This window comes from Chaetura pelagica, unplaced genomic scaffold (genome assembly GCF_000747805.2).
Source record: "Chaetura pelagica isolate M959 unplaced genomic scaffold, ChaPel_1.0 scaffold255, whole genome shotgun sequence".
NCBI classification, from domain to species: Eukaryota; Metazoa; Chordata; class Aves; order Apodiformes; family Apodidae; genus Chaetura; species Chaetura pelagica.
The window spans coordinates 524,253-545,729 of NW_009953311.1; the positions used below are offsets into that span (position 1 = coordinate 524,253).

The 21,477-nt window shown below is 36.9% G+C and overlaps 1 protein-coding gene across 1 annotated transcript; it reads right to left on the reverse strand.

The window, feature by feature from the left end:
* Positions 1-2,928: 2,928 nt before the first annotated feature.
* SLC35D2 (solute carrier family 35 (UDP-GlcNAc/UDP-glucose transporter), member D2) lies at positions 2,929-20,284 on the reverse strand. The gene is made up of 12 exons (XM_009998072.1): positions 20,226-20,284; positions 19,600-19,633; positions 18,198-18,284; positions 15,433-15,500; positions 13,399-13,470; positions 11,353-11,421; positions 10,225-10,327; positions 8,768-8,860; positions 6,359-6,426; positions 5,548-5,626; positions 3,648-3,730; positions 2,929-3,034 (listed from the first exon to the last, which is right to left on the reverse strand). The coding sequence occupies exons 1-12, from the start codon at positions 20,282-20,284 to the stop codon at positions 2,929-2,931; spliced, it is 921 nt and encodes a 306-aa protein (XP_009996374.1).
* Positions 20,285-21,477: the final 1,193 nt, after the last annotated feature.

The following is a 21,477-nucleotide window of genomic DNA, read 5'->3' on the forward strand; positions in this document are numbered from 1 at the left end:
CTGTAATTTGGGCTGGAATACTGAAAATTCTTATGAATGTGAAGAATTGTTCATACAGCCCAGTGTAAGTTTTTTTCCTGAGGTATGGCTTCTCTGACTTTCACAGGAATCATTGCAAGAACCTTACATGTTCTGGGTGACCACTATACTTTCTCACTCTTAATCTCATTCCATTACAGATAGCCTGCTGAAGAAAATCCAGTATTTCTTAAAGGCAGTCTATTTAACAATTCTTTTACATATTTATTCTGAAGACTAGTATTTTCTTCAGCAATTTTTATCACTTTTTCCAAAATAAAGAAAATTAAGTATCACACAGCAAATAAGCCACCCAATTTTGCAGCTGGTTTAGTATTTAATTAAGCTAATAGGAAATCTGTAGAAAAATAAAGCTAGGACTACCCAAAGATGATTCCTATGAGAAATCACTACCTTTTTAACTGAAAGACACAATTACTGAAATTTTGAATGAAACAGACATCTTCATAATTGCCTAAATTCTAACATGAGAACTGTGCATGGCTGAGCCCATATTTCCAGAGTTTCAATCAGCAAATTTACAGGAATCAGTATTATCACTGCAGATACAGAGGAAAATAGTAAGCAATGGAATCTGAGTTGCTTTATGAAAGGATGCCAACACTTGCAAGTTCTTCTAGATAATACCTACTTTTGGTTATTCCTAAATCCATATTTTAAATTATTCTGAGTAATACTCTCATAAAGACTTTGGGAATCACGTTTTTATTTTAGGTGAGAAGTCTAGGTCTGAAGACTTAAAAAATATGACACAAACAATGAATTAAATAAGATCACTTCCAGTACAGTATAGTACCTAATGAAACTACTTCCAAGCACAGTACAGCAGACGGTCGCAGAAAAAGCAAATATTATGCTCTCCATGTGTGCTTAAAAGTATTTCATGTGTCCATCCACACAAAACCAAAAAAACATTGTTGAAACTACAATTGGTATCTCTTTATTTATAAAAGCTACAGGAAAATATTAATTAAGTAAATGGCTACAATAGCTCTCCCTTTGTGGGAACCACATCTTATTTAGCTGGTGCCGTTATTTGTACATTCGAATTGCCATTAAATGGCTCCTGTAACATTTTCATAATTAATGAAAACCTTCCAATGCCTTGTCCCATTGCAGAGATGAGGTTCAATAATCAAGATTCTGGAGGTAGAGATGATCTGGAGGAAAGAGCACTCCCACAAAAGAATATGCTGAAAAATATAAAAGACTTTGTAAGGATAAAGGAAGTCTTTAAAAACAGATCTCTCTAAAATATCTGCAGCAACGCCTTCACTTTCCAGCTCTTCAACAGGTTTAAAACTGAAGTCACGTCTCTTAGCCAGCTGTGAAAAACTGAATAGTCCAGACTTCCGTTCGCACTTTGACTTGCCCTTAAATTCCACTCCTATTATTTGCAGTTACTCCTCCTCTTGCCATTCAAATCCACACAAGCAGTGGACAGCCCAGTCATTCCCTGAAAATTCTGATCTGAGCTTCTCATATGTTTCTTAGACCTCATAATTCAAGTGTTACACACAAAGTAATTACAGATTTAGCTGTATTTTAATTCAAGCAAGGATAAAACTAGTCATTAGATCACCCTGGTTCCATGTCATGGTCTTCCTAAATCTTCTTTTGATTGTTTTTAAAAGTCTTGGCTCATGCTTGCAGGGAGTTATTCTGCTGTCCTCCAGTGCTATCATGCTTCTATGGTGTTTTCAAAGATTAATACTATATCCTCATGAGACACAGGTAATCATTATGAACTGTACTTTCAGAGAAGGAAATAAAGATACAGAGCAGTGCCATTATTGTCCCAGATCATAACCCAAACAATCAGATTCCAGACTTTTTTTTTAAACCTCTGGACCAGCACTACCCATTGTAGCAAACCCTTGGGTTTGTTATGATTTCTTACTCTGAATTGTAAGCACAAACTAGTACCAGATAAGCTCTTACTGCATGTATAAGACACAACAAGACACTGACCCTTTCTCCTCATTTAAACACAAGTTGGCCTTCCAGATATGGATCAGTTTCCCCTATATAGTTTGTATATAGTAGTGTCACTTTTCTGCAGCATTAAAAAGATGAGATCGCACAATAAAAAGGTGAATATGCCTAAATAAAAATAGATTTACATTTGTTATCTTTCTTTATTACCTGTCTGGTACTGACTTGTACACAGAAAAATACCTTGCAATATAAAAAAATCTTCTCTTAATATCCTTCTCTCCTTGATCCTGCAGCAGAGTTATGAGGGTTCACTTATAACAGTGACAATTGCAGCAGAACATGATGATGTTACTGGGGGTGAGGAAAAGCTTAAGAGAGAATGCCTAAACAATATATATCAAAAACACACTAGGTCATATCCTGAATTCTTCAGTCAACACACAGAGGACAGTCTTGGGGCATATATTCTCTTAGTGCCGTATTTTCTACAGTCACTTGCAAAAGAGCAAAATCATTCTGGATCACTAGTATCTTTCATCCGTTCACTAATATCTAAGACTACAAATTGCATAAGGCAAGGGCAAATCAAGCCTCATAATCTTTACAGGCTGTTTTGCCTCAGAGTGTACTGGCAGACACTGAAGCAGAACAAATAGCACCAAAGCACAGGTAAATTAAGAAATTCACAACTTGAGATTTGCTTATGGCATTCCTTCCTATGAATTTGATTGTGGTATATATATATATTTAAAAAAGCTAAAACTAAACTTGTCCACATGTAAAAATCATGGTGTGTGAGAATATTTTTGAACCAATGAGCTGTATGCACAACCATGCCAATTGAGGTAGATTTAGTTTTTCCTGTTTCAAATACATTCCACTATGTTCTTATTCCAATTCTCAGCAATGCTAAGCAAACTTGTATCTTCAGTCTCCTTCAAGGCAGGCATTTCAGCTAATCCTTGACTCTGGAAGTGTGTTCTCTTCATCCTCAGTTTGTGTAGGCTTGCTGGTTCCTCTTAAGGTTAAAAATGAGTATCTCAGTCCTCCTGCCATACTAAAGAAAAGAGAATAAACAGAGATATCAGAGATACTTGGCTTTGTCTATACTACTTTGTAGATATGTACCTTTTCATCCAAAGAATTAAAGAATGGCAGCTAGCACAAATTAGGAGTGCCTCAGAGCTATGCAAGCCATCTGAGAAACAAACCTCATGTCGACAAAGTTCAATTACCAATTGCCTCAACCAATTCATACATCAGATGTACCAGTCCATGCAAACACACAAGGTAAACACTCATGACTCATAACTTGTACTCAACAGGCACAACTCATTCAGTGTTCTCACTTCTTCACCAGTGGGCTTTCACTTGGAAGCCCTGCAGCTCAGAACTGCTGCTTATAAAAAAAATCATTAACTCAACCCCACACAGTAAAACTACAGGCATGTTTCCATAGTTAAGATTGTACCACAGTAAGATTGAGTATCTTAAAACAGACATTAAAAGATGTAACTAATTATAATGAACTTTACATCCCGAGGCAGTGTGCCCTCAGGCCAGTAGTTTCAAAACAGCATCACCCAAGTGGGACAAATCAAACAAAACTTAACATTACATGTCACTGAGAAATCTTCAGCTTTAACAAAAGCCATTCCAGTTTCACTCACCAAATATTTAGCCCTATAAAGTTTAACAGAGAGAACATGTAATCTCCACCAATCAACATTCCAATGTAAGCAATGGATATATTCTGAAAGGAAACAAAAGCCATGCATTTATTGAAGTCAGTTTTCACCTCAAAGAACATAAATGGCATAAATTGATATACTTTTCTAAGGAAATAGCTGTACACTGTTGCTGGCCATTCTGAAGTCAATATTTAAAATAGTTTCATGGGATGTCAGCCTCTTACAGGTAATGTAACAGTGAAATAGGATATAAAATCAGTACGTTTTCTAAATGCATGCTAGGTACCAAGAGCGAGTTTCTGGAGAAAAAAAGAAAAAAAAACAAGGAAGGAAAAAAATTTAGCTATCTGATCTTAGGTAACATGGAACTTACGGCCACCTTCTGACAATATATTTCTTTTTAGTCTTTGGAAGGCTTATTTCAAATCCTATTTCTTAAAAGCAGGTTTTGAGTTCTCAAGAACAAATATTACACTTTAAAGTTAGAATAAAAGCTCTTTACCATTGCTTTAAAAGACTTACCTCCTTACTTTGCCAAGTAAATGTGCATTGAAAGCACTTGGTTCAAGCTCAAGGCAGGCACAACTTTAAGTTAAAGATTCTGATCCCCACTCCTCCCCCATCAACCTTTGGAAAATTGTCGCCTATAGACATACGGAAAGCTATAGAGCAGTGTGATCATATTCCCATCAGTTTGATGGTTTCAAATGTTTTAGCAGTTAGCCTGGAAAATGATGTAATTTCTACCAATTTCTACTGCATCATAAAGTGCTTATCAACTTTAATGCTGTTCAAAATGTCTCAAAGAGTAATTATTACTCAGAAAATACAAATAGTGTTGCTCTATCTTAATGGGTCAAAGTAGACATAAAAAATTTGAAGGAATGCTTTCAGGACCACAGAATGAAACCTACTAGATTAATCTGGCCAGTTTTCAAAAAGAAAAGTAACTGTAGAAAGAGAAGTACCACCATCTTTTTGTGGATTTTTATGCTGGAGGTATCATTTTCCTTAGTCACCCATAAAAGGGTGACTCAAGACCCTGAGGACTGTTGTTTCTATGCCTCAGCTACTTTGCATTCTGATAGTTGTTTGGCTCAGAACCATAGCTTTTGGTACAACTCCTACAGCTCCATGCTTCTTTTCAAACTGGCCTACAAAAAGGTGCGTGTGCAGTAAGTGATCTTCACAGCTCAGGCATGCTAGTCTTATCAACACAAAAGAAGCTGCACACATTTTAAATTAAACTGAGTTAGACAAAAAAGACTGTAAGGATACCAAGTTAATTTTTTAAGGAAGATGTGTTTTGGTGTTGTTCAGATTGACCAGAATGAAACCAAAACCAAACCAAAATTGAATAGTCCATACAGCTAGCTTACAAGTTCTCACTTAAGAGACAGAAGCAGTTAACCACAAAGCAATAAACTCCTTAATACAGCTTCTGTATTGATTAATGCCCTATTTATTAGCAGCAGTGGAAACCAGTTCAGTCCAAACTGAAAAAGTCTGTATCAGTTTGCAATGCATTTGCACCTGGCTACCTTGGCTAACTCACAGTAAGTCAATCAGGAACGGAAGCAGGCAAGAGTACCTAATGAAATATGGTTGCATGTACATGTTTTAATTAAAGAGGTTCTAGATTCTCATGCACAAAAAATAAAAATAAATCGATCTCACTGCTTTCTAGAGCATAATCAAGCTCCAAAGGTAAGGAGACAGTCACTCGTGTGTGCACCTCCAGACACTACAGCATAAGCAGTTTAGTAGCATCAGCCCTCATTTTGAGTTTCCAGGTCAAAGCATAACTAGGATGCCTGCTAAGGCAACGCTCCTCCCTGTATATTTAAGCGTTCTCATCTCCTTCTTCTATTTAACTCACCTTGATGGCACCAACTACTGTTGTTGTGAGTGCAGAATTGTAATGACTGCAAAGGACAGTAGAATACATCAACAGAAACCTAAATAAAGCAAAGGAGAAATTTTATAAATTCTTTTCTTAAGCACTGCTTTGAAATGTTCAATATTTTCTGGATCTGGATTTTCCTGGGATCTTCAATCCCACCTGTTCCAAACCCTAACAAATGGTTTTGTGGATGTGTATTTTAAGTTAGTAATGTGCATATAGAGAATACTCAAATTACATGTTAAAATGTGCTGCTTGAGCTCTAGCAGACTCATTCCTATTTTCTGTGCTTCTTAAATGTCAGTATTTGAAATCAGTTTGACCCCTTGGTTGGTAACACGTGAAAGAGCAGAACAGGATCAAACCCACTTTTTTACTCTTGCTTTGACTCTGCAGTTCCAACAGGAACAAAGCATTGTTCCATTACTTTTAAGTCTCCCATACTTTTCCAGATACTTGAAAGCAACAGTTCCTATACAAAACGTCTGACATTCTTTAACTGCAAAGAAATTAAATAATCAGAAGAGATGGCCAGCAGATAGATACTGAATACAGAGAGTAAAAAGCTAAATGTCATGTTGTTGACCACTGTACTTGTGCAGCCAACAACACAGTACCGAAACTGTTATTTACACTATCAGAAATAATTAAAAAACAAGACAGAAGCCTGGAGGGAAAATATACTTTCTTTGAATTTTAACATCACTTACTAGTGAGTCTTACCTTTGAGATTTGCAATAGTACACACTGTCATTAAGTATCTTATTTGATTGTCCTGTGTTCTTACCCCAAAAAGCAGGAAAGAAGAAATTGAAAGACAAATAAAAAATTTGTCCAGTGCTGGAAATGTGCAGCCTATTAAAAAAAAAACAGAACAGAGAGAATTATGAGCTGTATAAGCAACTGTAAACATGTATAAAATATAGTTAATATGAAAATGTGCAAAATCACAAAATATATTGTATTCATATTTTAATTTAAAAATGTTTATATTACTACTGGAATCAGTGTGATGCTTTTAACTTCAGAGACAACAGGAAGACAGTGACCATGATACCTAGACACATTCTTTTAACACATATAGCAGTGTAGATGTAAAACTGCACATACTGCAAGCAATGGATACAAATACACCAGAGAGAATCTGTATTTTTATATTTATTGATAAAGATACCAACACTGTGATTAATATTATACTATTAATAGCATTGGTATCAGACAGAGAAAAAAGCAAAAAAATAAACAATCTCCTTGAAATCTATTTCATACCACAGATTGACTCATGAACAGTTGTCAAGGTCTGAGCCTGCATTTCTGAGCTTAAAAGTCAACTTAATAAACATTACTAATGTCTCTCATCAATGAAGGTTAATGAAAAAGCTCAATCATTACTTTGAAGTCTGCTCCTTACTGACATGCAGCAACACAGTGCCACAACACAGTCACTAAGAAACGCAGCACAGATTCCTTTCTATCTCCAGGATATGCGTCATTTTAATCTGGTTGGCTTAAAGTCACCTGTATCAGCAGAAAACTCAGCAAAGGCTGAATACATTCCTGAGAAACAAGGTAAAGGCTATTAGTCCATGCTGAGCTGTGGTTTGCTGAGCCTCCCACGCCACAGGTAGAGGGATCTCAGGCAGCTCTGCCCTGTTAGAATTGTGTGGCTGTGAAACAATAAATTACAAAGTACTACAAAAGGCCATTCTGGGCCTTCATTTATCTTCCATTGCATCATGCTTTCCTGTTCTCCAAGTCAGCCTGCTAGTGAAGAAGTAGTGAATAACTGGGATACTCACACGCTGCAGTCTCTGTAAGATGTGATAGCTACTACTCTGGAAAGCAATCTCCCTACCACACTGACAAGGCACCGATATTTTGACTGTGCATTGAATGTGATGGATCAACTCAAAAACCTCTGCTAGGGTAAAAGCAAGCCAACATCTATGGTCTGAAAATCTGTTAAACACAGGTGTTATCTATCTATTGACCTTTCATCAGCATATTTCCATTTTCTACCTTTTTTTCTCTGCTTGAATCTCTGTGCATCAAGTTGACACTAGGATCCACATCACTTAATGATGTTTTTTAATATTAAGTGGCCAAGCCAATGCATATGCACAATAGGCACTATGCATTTCTCTGATACATATATTTTTTAAGGTAATTGAGCATTAAATTGTTTGTGCCAAATCAGTGTCTGAGCACAACACACTCTTTACTTCCCTGTCTACTTAACCCAAAATGCCTCCAGCCATGAATGCTGGGAAAGCAGTTGAAACCTTACAGCCATACCAACTTGGCTGCCACTAAGTTTGCCAAGAAGGGCATCAGCTGCATTTTGCCCCATGGTACAAGATCCTGCTGGAATGACATCAAAAGAAGAGATTTCACAAAGGCCTCATTTTTTCAGCAAATGACAACTTTTTTCACTTAAAGCAGAACTATAAGAACAGAATGACAATCATGAGAGTCCAGGGCACAACAACATACAACAAAGGACACTGGAATGATTTATAACATCCACAAGCTCCATAACCATTTTCAGTGGCAAATCTCAAATATTTCTAAAAGAGAATATGAGTCTCCAGACTAATTTTATTAGTAAGAAAAAGGCAAGTCAGCAAGTCTATAAGGGAGCCAGAAAAACAACACAAATCTCCCAGTCTGATACTTTATGTGCCAGGACATAATGCCTAAGGTATTATACTGCATTACGATTACCGATGGAGAGTTATGCTGCTGTTCTGTAAGAACGCAAAATGTACATTGCAAAACTACACTGAGACTAAACAGGAATCTGTCCTGTACATCAGAATGAGAGAAGGACTGGAAACAATGTGGTTTTGGTATTTGTAATATCATTTTAGAGTATGTGGTAAATCATACAGTGCAGCTGCACTCCCAACCAACTGCTCTAGCTCAGAATCCCCAGTTGTGTATTAAACAAAGGTTCACATAAGGGCTAACACACAGCTTCAGCTTCTCCTCAAAGTGAATAATTACAAGTTCTTACCTGTAAAAGGAAGTACAAGCCACTTATTTCAAGCATAAGTCACTAACATGGAGGTAGAATTACCTCTTTTAAAACAAACATAAACAAAACAAAAAAATCCCATCCCATCGCCCCCTCCGCAGCTGAAAAAACTGAACAAAATACCATTACTGGTTTGAAATACAGAATATTGCTCCTTACCTGTTGAAAGTCTCCAGTAGAAAAGCTAATAATAACTGTTGGAACCACCATGAAACAAGCATTATAGAAAAGGACCCCATATTTTCCCAACTCCTGTGAAAAGTAAAACATAGTGTTTGGAATTACAAGCCATTTGGGAGCAAAATACTAAATATCACTCTGGCAATTCTTCTGTCATTATTGTTAATGAGCAGACAAAATGTAATACACTTCAACATAAATACAAGCTTGCAATCACTGTATGCAGTGTCTAGAACTGAGCTGAGTTTCCATTTCAGTCACTTTATATGTTCAGCAGAATATTACTGCGCTGCTGTACTTTAAAAACTTTCTATACAACACCAGAAAGCCAGAAACTTCCCAAGGCACTCATCCAGAACCCCTTTTTGTTAGATTGCAGGTAAGTGTCTGCCAAGGGACTACTCATTCCACCTCCTGCAAATCAACCACAACAGCATAGGGCAGAGTGGCTCCCTGGGGCCAGCACAGCAGTAACATCAATGAGTATCTGTCTGGTATGACTGAGCATCACTGGTAACTGACGTAACTTCAAGCAACTTGGAGGATGCCATACACTGTTAGTTAACTTGCCTGGCACAAAGGCAGAAGATCAGGGGCATGAAAAACCAGTCTTCCTTTCCTGCAGATTCAGTCATACTACATTGCAAATCTCTCCACCTTACTTCTTGCTTTAAACTGAAACCCCATATTTTGCAGAAATCTCTGCAGCCATTATGTGTTGCTCATAAAGAAAAATACAGAGTCCAGATTCAATGTGACTCCTAAGAATATAAAAATATATACATTCCCACTATATAGAATGAGCCACAGAAGTTAAGTGACAAAATATCTGTCCAGTATCTTGAAGACTGCTCTTTGCTATAGCTTGGTACGTTTTCAGGGTACTGTATTTGAAGAGCAGTCTGCCCAACATTTACACAAAGTATAATGTGTCAAGGTATGGCCTAATTCTTTTGCATACCTGGGTTTGGTGTAGACCTGCTTTTAGATAGCCAAAAAAAAAAGTTATTATTGAGTCAAACCAGTCAGGTCTCTGTTCTACCCACAAGTTTATTTTACATAAACCTTAGTTAAAGTGTGTGTTTCCAATCAAAAAGTCATCCTCCTTAGATAAATGTAATCAGTTTACAGATAAATTACTTGCTTTGGGTTGGGTTTTTTTTAGACAAAACTAATGTTTTAAAGGCACTAAAAACTCTTCCTAAAAGACCTGTGAAAAAATAAAATACACTGTTTATCTAGGCCTGGCCTGAGGTACTAAACCCAAGGTTTTTTCCCAGGGTGTTCTGTGATAAGGATGCATATATCAACTGAAATATGAAAGCAAGTGAAACTATTAGTTCATAACTCTAATGTTCATGAAGATATGTGATAAGTAAACCCACTGTTACCATATTGTTACAATGTCAAATTCAACATCATCATCCCAAAGTTACCTTTGGATCAATTTTCTGCTTTGTGTAAACTCCATTTGCTGCTGTGAAGATATCATTTAGCATTACAAACATGTAGCCCTCCAGATTAAATGACAGGTCAGACCTGGGAAATAAGTATTATACTGTAAATCAGAAAACAATGCATTGCATATCTTGTTTACCTAGAGAAATATAATAAATTAGGAAATGCAAATGCTGAGAACTCCAGCAAGTCTCAGGTTCTGCTTTAAGCTTTCGTTGTAAGTCAAGGTACTTCACATTATTCCAGCCACAGGACGCTCACAAATTAGTTACTAGAGAGTTCCCAGAACTCAGTGCAAAAGTGGCAGGAAACGTTCAGTTTCCATTCTGTGAAAAATTCCATCTGTCTCAAGACTGACAACTTGCCATATTATTAGTAAGTACACATCTATTTCTGTTAATACAGAAAGTATCTAGGGAATAAAGTATGACTACTTGCTTTTTACAGACAGGCTAGATATATTGCCATCCTTTCTGTTTTGCCCAGTTACCTCACGGACAATTCATTTAACTGGACATGGATCTATCCAAGTCAGATCACATTGAAATTATTTACCTTTGTAAATAGCGAAGCCAAGAATAAAATATAACATCACATTTCCAGCTAAGTAAAGGAATATCCAAACAGAAAATAAGCAGAAGAGACTAATTTATGAGGGCTTTGTGAACTTAATCTCACTTTTGAGAAGTTCAAAAGTGAGATTAAGTTAAGACTACAAAAATACTATTTGCCTAAAGAAAAAAAAAATGACAATAAAATGATCAGTATTTCTACCCGGAAGAAGAACATAGTTTTAAAAGATTATTAAAATACACTGATACAAAATTAGCATTCTTCACACAGTGTTAATTTGACTCATTTATGATCCTGCAAACATGGAAAACCCAGGGGAAAAAACAGAAGCATCCAAATACTTCCAGCGGGAGTTAAATTTTTCCTTTTGTATTCCTGCACCTCCCAATTATGTCAAGAGAGAGATTTTTCAAATCAACTTAATTCAGAGTAACTGATCTCAACTTAGGTTTACTTGGCACTTAGGATGGAAGAAAATCCTCCTATTGTCCCTCTTCTCATAACATGACTTCATAAACAAGTGAAAACCTTACCCAGCTGCTATGAAAGCCCCAAGAATGATGGCAAATACACTGATGATGATACTCAGTGAGTATCGTTTCCTGTAAGGAAAAATTAAGACAATTCACATTTTCAGTATTTGAAGAGGAAACTAAATAGTTGTCTGCCTGAACAGTTTCAAAGCAATTACAACAGAACATTTAGCAGGAGGGCACAGTCCTGATAACCTCATAAGAGCTATGTCATTGACTACGTGCCATGCTGTTAAGACTTCGGCCCTGAGAACAGAGACTGAAAAAAGCATTGTAAGCATTCTGCTACTAGATAATCTTAAGAGTAAGACTGAATGTTTAAAATAACAGTGCTCAAACAAACTGCAATTTACTCTGTATTGGTACTCATAATGGAAGTGTTTCAGTGTTTTCCAGTAATCCAATATAGGAAAATCACCACCCATCTCTTCTGCTGTTTTTCATCTCACCTTTCTTGGGAAAGATCCTGTGCATGACAGTATCTGGGCTATTTTTCAAAACGATACTTATTTTAAATCAAACTGAAACCTTGTACTTAGAAGGAAAAGCACCAAAGCTAACTATATTCTTCAGTATGTCTACATTAGCAGTCACAGACTCAGAAAAAGCATACCATAAAATTTTGTTGCTTCTTACACCCATACGACTTTAGTTAGAAATGTGCCTTACAGACATTCGCCATGTCACACTATCAGGCCAACCCCCGGCTCTGAGCTGGTCTGTGAGAAAAGATCCACCAAAACAAAATGCACAATGCTCTCAAAGAAATCCTGCATGTTAAAGGAACACAGATGTGCACTGCTGTCCCATAAAACAAGCTGTATGCAGTATATAAATATACATATATATATATATATATATATATATATATATATATATATATATATATGTATATATATATACTGCATACAGCTTGTTTTATGGGACAGCAGTGCTATATATATATATATGGCTTTGATCACAATTAATGCCAAAAATAACATCCCAAACTTTTCTAACGCGAAGGTAAGCCAGCATAGACCCTCTGGAATCCTTTCATTTTCAGCCCTGAGGAAATACACTGTGGCAGTCTGTACGAATACAGCCTTCTGCTCTTAAAACTTCCCGTTAGTTAGGATGGTGCTTGCACTCACATACACTGTATTGTTGCAGGCCAGTTGAGATGACAATCTCACAGATTTGCCTGCAGGAGGCCTCAGGCCAACAGAGGAAGACAGCAAGTTCTGCTTTCTGAGTGATAACTTCTAACTAGAAAAGAATCCTGGAGCATCTCCAAATACGAATAACGTTGATCAACTGCTGCTTCAGCCAAAAGGAGATGCCAATTATCATGGAGGCTTTTTGAAAAGCTTCTCCCCTGATCACGTCCATGTTGCCTGATTTTAGCTTCAGCAAAATGCTTTTCCCCTTGTGACTTTGCCCTATCCAAGAACGAATCATTTGGATACAGCTACGACAGTGACAAAGTACGATATATTGCTATTACTTTTCTTCCAAATTGGTAGTATTGAAACTAGTAGCCAAAGCTTCCTAATTTCTCATTAGAAATAACTGATGATATAATCAAGGACTTTTCTGATCTGACACCACATTGCTAGATATAATTTTGCTTCATTACACATGTACGTTTTTAGACTTGACTCAGACAGGTACTCCACACAAGCAGGTTGCCACACTGTCATCACTGTTTTGAGACGTAAGGATCTGTCTGTCTGAAGCAATTTGCTGCTTAGGGGCCTCCAAGAGGAGATACAAACCTTAATCACTAAAAGAAGTGTCTGAATAGTGTTCTGCTTACCTGATTCCTGTGCAACAGTCAAGAGAATGAGCAGTCCTAATGAGACCAAGCTGAATTTTTTTTTTTCCTGTATTCACTAAAGCGTGGATACTTTTGTCTTCAAAAAAAGCTTTATAACAGCACTTTCTTTGGTTTTCTGCTTCTGAGTAAAAAGCACTCATTTAATATTCTAAAGAAATGTCACAAGTAATCCATATTATATGATCTAAATTAAAGGTATCATAAATGAAAAAATAAAAAAGGATCACCCAAGTATGATGATTTCCAGCAGTAAAGTAAGTGGAATGGTAAACTTCCTGAGCACTGTAAACATTGGCAAACTGTCAAAAAAAAAAAGGGGGAAAAAAAAAAAAGCCAAACACAGCATCAGATTAATAGCATTTTTATGTTCTAATTATCTAATTTATCTAATTTTACTAAGCAGAGGATGGAACCATTAGTCCAGCACTAAGCAGTCAAAACAAATTCCCAGATACTTAGCAAACATTTAAAAAATGGCAGTCTGACACTAAAGGCAGATTGGATAACCAAGTCATTGAGAAACAACATTTGCAGGTAAAACAATAAACTGGCTCCCTTCTAAAAGGCTACTCTTTATCAGTGAAATGAAATGTAAAAGCTATTTTCTACTTAGCATATCCCTTATGAAATAATTCTTCCTGTAGAATTCATGGATAGTAAAACTAAAAACTATTTCTATTGTAAACTTAAAGGACACACAACAACCTTCTCTCTGAAAACATGCAACAGAAATAAAGCACAAAGCAAACGGGTAGCAGACAAGCTGTACTTTCAAAAAAGTAAAATGAATCCACAAGAAACAAAACATAGAAACTACAAGAAACATCAAAGGTGGGACCAGCTCCAAGTACCAAACAGCTGTATTGTTGGTTTACATAAAGTGTGGCAGTTGGAAACCTTTTTGATTGTTCTGAGAAAATACTGCATCTGGCACATTGGAAATCTGAGAGCATGGATAGACCAATTAATCCTCTGTTCAGAGTAACTGTTAGCAACTGCATTAATAAATTACACAAATCCTAACACAGAGTTTAATCACTTCACAAAAGACATTTTGAAGTTATGTATAGGATCACCTACACCTTAAATACAACCCAAACAAGGTGGAAAATTCCATTATGTAAACCCATGTCACGTAATGTAATAAAACACAGTGTAATAAAATGTCTATGGTAGAAACACTGCAGACATTCTTACTTTTCTGTTACAAAAATAAATTATGAATAGTGAATCTACAAGACACATGCCAGTCATAGGAGGAGGATATGGTGATCTTATGTCTAAAATAACCTAATAAACATTTTAAATTTACATTTGAAAATCAGGGGAAAGAAGAACCCATTAATCAAACTTCCACAGGATCGAAATTATATCCATATCTACATTGGCTGAAGTGCTTTTAGGGACTATACTGCCAAAGTCAGCCTGAACTTCAGTGGAACAACATCTGAATGCATACAACAAACAGTTGCAGAATCAGGTTCCTAACATTTCAAAGTTACAAAATACTGAAAACCTGAAAAATTCTGTGTTTTGATTTAGCTTACTGTCAAAACCTCAGGAGACTGTAATAACATACAAGAAACCACCACAACAGTAATGCCATATCCTCGTGCAGCTGTCTGGCTTCCACACTCTTCTTCCAGAGAAATATTGGCTATTTAATCTGTTACAGCAGATCTACTACATAGCTTACATATTTTTAGCACTAGCATGGAAGTAACTCATGGATCTAAGCTAAGGGGTATACAGGAGCCAGAAAATTCTGTAGCCGTCTCCCCACAACCTGCACTTGGTGCTCAGCAGTGCCACCCTGCTGACACCAGCCCACTACAAAGTAGTTTTCCCATCTCTTGGTGTGTCGTAAATAACCTGCACCAACATCATGGTATAATTCATTCCCATATTATTCTTCCTTCAAAATCGTCCTTCTTACAGCTTTCAAACTTTCTGGTTAGGACAGCTAGGAAAAGTTGAACATTTGGGTATGAGGGGAATATGAAAGCACTTTCATTGTCAAAAAACGTATTGTGATTTTTGTCAGCAGAGGCCTACTTAAGCCCCCCTTAGAAGCAGACAACTTGTAAACACATCAAATGTTTAGGTAAGAATTTCCTAAAAGCATCAGGGATTTAGACAGGAAGACATTGTATGCATTTAAGTCTTTACATACTGTTGGGGCTTTTTGGTGTTTATTTTTTACCCCCACAAAAAAAAGGGTAAAATACAAACAGTCTACTTATAACTTCCATTTACAGTACCTGAGTTTGCTGGTACTTGATAATCCACTTATGTGGTTTCCAACATAAATCAGAGGCAGAGGAAACAACTGTGATAAAATTAAAAGCACAACTCAGATTATTATGTTTTGAACTACTGTTGAGAAACTTTTATAAAATTTGGTAACTTTCATATCACATGTACTTTTAGCAAGAAATAGGGGGATTTTAAGGAAAAAAAAAAGTAACTATGCTGCTAACTGATCTGCAGCTCTGGTTCATGTGACTGTTTAGGACTACAGCTTCACTGACTTAGTAATACTGAGTCACAATCTACCTCTATTGAAACACTCTGTTCAGTGTAAATGCTCAGAGTAATACTCATTCTAACATCTGAATTTTAGCTATAAAAGTAATACTAGTGACAAACTAAATAAGCAAGAGAACAGGTGGAATAAAATAATGAATAAGCTGTAAGTATGCTATGCTTCTCTGAGCATTACACATACATTAGTATACCTGTAAATACACCATTTTAGAGCTACCTCACCAATTACACAATGCGAGATAGCAGAAAGGAAAGAAAAGTATCTAGAGGCAAATTTTACATTACCATTTTCAGCTTCAAGTGTCATGAGACTTAACACCCACAGAAGCATATGAACCCTAACACAATACAGAGAAGCAGGAACTGAACTTCAGAGCCTTAATAAAAAGTACTGTAAGTCAGGGATCACAACACAATATTCAGCTACAGTTCATGGCTGTTTTTCTCCTGCTACAGAAAAGTTGCAGAAGATTAAAACCAACCAAAGTAATCACTGGGGACAAAGGTGGTGTGTACATCTAGTCCCATTCCCTACCAGTCAAGTGAAGCTGAAATGGCAGATAGACAAAATAGAACCTCTATCCTAACAAGTGTAATAGCTGCTTTTGTTGTTTTTATATGTGCTTCAGAAGACACTGTGTGTTAGAAGCTATGTCTTCTCAAAGCACTGTGTGCTTGAAAAGCATACAGAGGAATGGGCTGAATTTTATCAATGCTAACTTTTGTCTTTCCTTTCACAGCACAGAGGAGAGAGTACAGTTAAATTAACTATAGTTAACTTTTAAGTAAAGCTAACAGTAAAAGTAAACCAGAGTACAAAGAGTAGTGTAACTAAATATTCAGCCTGTCAACATCAGCTTGCAAACATGATGTAATACATTGTTTTTTGTGTATTTTTATTTAGAAAATTATCTACTCATAGCACAAAAACAGAGCTGAGATTACATACTCTTTCCTCTGAACTCCATTTATTGTAAAGGCAAAATCACATCAGAGATCAATGAAACACTTAAAAAGGGTCAAGAACTCCAAAGGTTCTTCACTAAAATAAACACTTTGCTACTTCAAAACTCTAACTGAAAGCACTGAGGACATAAACCAGCCCAGGAGTGAAAAGACACCATGATTTTAATGTAAGTGCAGAAGTTGCCAAGAGGATAAAGAGTCAGTCAAAAGCTGGTTTAAAAAGTAAACAAATAACAATGAGCAATCTGCTGAATCAGTGTTACTAGTCAAATTCAGCACTACCAGCATATCCAAGTCCTGGATACTGCAATGCTGACTGCTCCTAGTATGTCTAGGACACTCTTCCAAAAGATCAGTATTATTAGGACCAAGAAAATGGGTACTATATGTTTTAATGCCTTAGTGCTGATTTTAAAGTAAAGGAGAGAGCAGGGAGGGAGAGTATTAAGGCTGGAGAGGTACAGAGGGAAGAAACCTCTTCAGGTCTCAACAAGTTGTTTATATGCAAAACTCAAAATTACCCACTGGGAAACCTTCTTCATGCATGTTTTGGAAAAAATAAGGATTGTCCATTCAATCAAGGCTACAGATATTCCTACATGATTTCTATGTGCAGAAATGCCAACGATTTCTGCATGCATTGAGAAAATACAGCATACACCAATGGCTGTGAGACATTCATAGCAAACGTCATGCTGACAGTACAACAAGATTCTGCAATGACGATGCTGGTCACAAATGCTATGATACCTGAGCTCTGTAGAAGATGGGACTCAACTCTATGTATCTCTGAGCAAACACAGGTCAATACCTTGCAACAAGACATAAATATGCAGGCTTACACATCAAAGTAAAGCTCTGACAACACTGCACATGGATGCAAAAATCTACAAGAATCATTGCTACAGTAATTTCATATCCTAGTTTTCAGTCCGAGATAATAAGAGATCCTCCCTCATATTCTATCTTGCCTCTTTCAACCACACACTACAGATCCACACAATGCAGCTACCTTTGATGGGCATTATTTAAACCAATCCTGTGGAACATAAATCTTACATTTGGAATCAACTCTTTTTCGGGGTTTTGGTCTACCACATATTTTTTGTTTCTATTGGTTTATCACATGTCCATTCAACTTTCCAAACAGCCTTTCACGCTATGATCAAAATTCTTTCCTAAACACGGATCTCCTACTGATCCTATGGGAACTGCACACAGCCAGAAAACTGCTTCAGGAATCTGAAAGAGTCCATCCAGCTGTACAAAGGTACGGCATGCTTTCCCCTGTACTGCGTAACTAAATGGCACCAGAATTCTCTGTAAACAATAGGCAAGAGTTCTGCAGTGAACTTAAAATTATCAAATCCAATACTAAATGAAACAAAGACACAAATAAACACATTTGAGAAACAAATGCAAGACTGTTTTCTGTTCTTCTTTTATATTTTGTCTCCATAAGAAAGAATGCCATTACAAGAGATAACATTCTCTTACTATTATCAATCCTTACCTTCACAGGTATACTTTTGTCAAAATCAGGGAAGTGAACAAACTTATTTAATTTTGACACATACAGGATAAGTATAGTGGCTGCCATCTAAACAAAAAGAAAATCCAGTAAGTCATATAAGGAAAAATTGGACATGTATGAATGAAAGAACTGCTCCAAAGACAAAATCTTTATATGCATTTAACAAACGCTAGGTATTACACAATTTCTCCAAGAACAACACACCATGCAATGAATCAGTCCCTTCACAACATAAGGAATTAATAATAAAGATATAGACAGAATGAAGGAGAGCATCTGAGCAATCACACATTCCCAGAGTTAAAGCTGCCACAGAAAGAAAAAAAAAAGCTAAATTTTTCTCATACAAAAATTAATTAATTGTCTAACTAGAAAATGGGACAGAGTCATGTTCTACAAATAAAGCATTATATTGTATTGTCTGTACTTTGCAAACCATTAAAGGAAATCCTGGAAGAGTCAGTCAACAAAAAATGGAAATGTCATTGAGTTTTAGGTTCTGCAAAGAAACAAGGCTCCATCACTGCCCTTAGCATGACGTACTGCCACATATTCTAGCCTTTGAGTTTCACTGAAACATGATGTGTGATTCCTTGAGCAGTACAGACATGTGGAACAGTCTTTTTCTCCCTCTCTCATACAGTATACATCCTCTTCAGCACAAAAGAGCAGTGATACCAGACTTGCAGTACCCTGTTTTCACCTACTACTCACTACCTCTTAGTTTGTAACCTTGGCAGAAAATAAACCCTCTCTTTTAAATGTATTTGCCTAAATACCATTTGCTTCAAGGCTCCATCCCTCCCAGCCATCCCTCTGCAAACTCACATGTTCTTCTTTATGGACCATGTACACAAACATTTGAACTTTGGTTTTACCATGATGCCTACTAACAAAAAGACAACAAAAACCACATTTCTGATGCAGTACTGCCAATTGTCCGCAGGCAACTAAGGTAACCAAAACTGTGTGGCAATCCTACTGGGAAACTGACGGGAAAGGAGAGAGAGATTTATGAGGAAATACACAGTTTGTCTAGAAATAGAGGCCATGTCTCTGCATATAACCTACAAGTGCCTGAGCAGTCACCTAGAATCTATACACTTGTTAGAACAAATCTTGGCGGTTTTAAGGGTCACATCTCTTCATTACTGAATGCTGCCAGTGGAAATAAATGGAATTTCCAGTCCTTTCCCTGACTTTTCCAATGCAATAGTTTAGACTTAGGCTGAAGATCTTACTGAAATACATCACTCTTCTTTGTGGTGTAGCTAACCCAGAAGACAAGCAGTGCAGTATAATAGAGATTTCCCCCCTAATATATATGCTAACATTGGTTTAACTTACAAAATGGTAAGTACATGTAGTGTGCTTTACATACCTGTCCAATTCCAAGGAACATTGGTGATGGGAAGCTGCAAAGCATAAACAGATATTTAATACTGAGGATAGGGGGAAAAAAGAAAACCAAATGAAACAGAAAACAAACAAACAAACAAACAAAACAAACAAACAAACAAAAAAAAAACCCAGCATTTAAATGTAGCACCCAGGACAACAACTGGACACATGGACTGTGGATAACTGGACAGTCTTTCAGAAGACCTCAGAAACTGCTACAGTTACTGGAGTCTTAATATTTTATTTCTGCAGTAAACATAAGCTGCATCCAAATAATATATCATATGCACAGAGGATAACTCTAAAGAGCTAATGGTTCTGCATGAATTTGTAAGTAAAGGTAACATACTTGGAGAACTCTTAACTACTCATGATTTTTTGAGTGGCCTAACATACATATGATAAATCCTGGGATGGTACAGCAAGTTAAATCTCTTGCACTTACCCTCTACTTGGAAGCTTAGCTCCACAGCCCAAACACACTAGCAATACATTTCTGTGTAAAGAAAGTACCTAAGTAAATGCTGTAGAAATATCTATTGTCTACTAAAACAGCTGAACTCCTATCATAGCCCTTCAGTTAGCTTGAACTGAAAGCATAGGTACCTGAATGTTAAGAAAGCAGTAACTTTAGCAGGACAACTGAAGAGCTTGAGCCCCTCCATTTCTCCCCTGTATCTACATCATGGTAAAACAGATACAGGTGTGGCAGTAACTGATAATTCTCTGTATGCATATTGAAGTACAAGCAAATAAGTTATTTACGAAGGATGCCTGCTTTATGCCACCAGCAGCAGTGTTCGGACACTCTTCACCCAAAAGCCTTCGGTGTCAAAGAACATCCTGGATATAACAGTTTCTACTGCCTCCCAGGAGTCATGCAGCGTTTTGCCAGACTGCACTGTCTGGGATAGTCACACACAAACTTGCATCAAAGGAATCTAAAGAAAACCCACTTAATTCTCTGTGCACACATGCTCTAACAAATGCCTAAAGAGGGAGAGTGTTCACATCAAGTTTTGTAATTTTCCACTATCAAGGCTCCTTGATGTTGCTGCTATCTGTCACAGAGAACTTTGTCACCAACTATTTGTCACCAAAAACTGTTACAGAACTACTCAGTGTGCCGAGAAATGTGCATCTCAAATGAGCACCACTGGCACAGGAAATCAGTATTAGGAAAAGAAATAAATGCTCTGAACTGCAGCAGAAAGGCCACAAGGACACTGGAGTCATAACACAGGTTAAAGTGTTAGAAGTGGCCAGTAGCAAAAGTGACTCTGGTACTAAGGGGAAATGAAGAAGAAAAAAAAAAAAAAGAAGAAGAAACACTTCCATTTATAATTACGTGACACCTAGTCTGTGTTGTACTTACAGCTGCACAACACATATATGGAGACTTCATTCATCTGTACTACACAGACTTCTACAGACTTTTTTGATTTTCAGAGTCCTAAACAATTCCAGCAATGCTGTAAGCATCTAGGCCTACTTTTGGACAAGCTTTCATGGATGTGCTAGATGTATGCCAGGGACTTGTAGGGAGCTGCAGACTATATGATGAAAAAGACTAAAAAACAAAATCACAATTGCCTCACATGTAATTTCTGGGAAATATTACCTGCAGCTCTTATGTGTTCAAGAAGAACTGAATGTTAGAAAATAACACAAGTTTTGCCCGTGGCGGGTTGGGGTTTTTTTTGGTTTTGTTGTTTTTTTTTCTTTTCCTGTTGTTAGTTCATAGTAGCCGAAACAGTGAAAACAGAGCAAAACTTTTAAGTAAAAATATGAACGGTGAGGAGATCACAGCTACAGCATGAGAACTCCCTCTGGAACCCCTTGTCAAGTCAATATACAC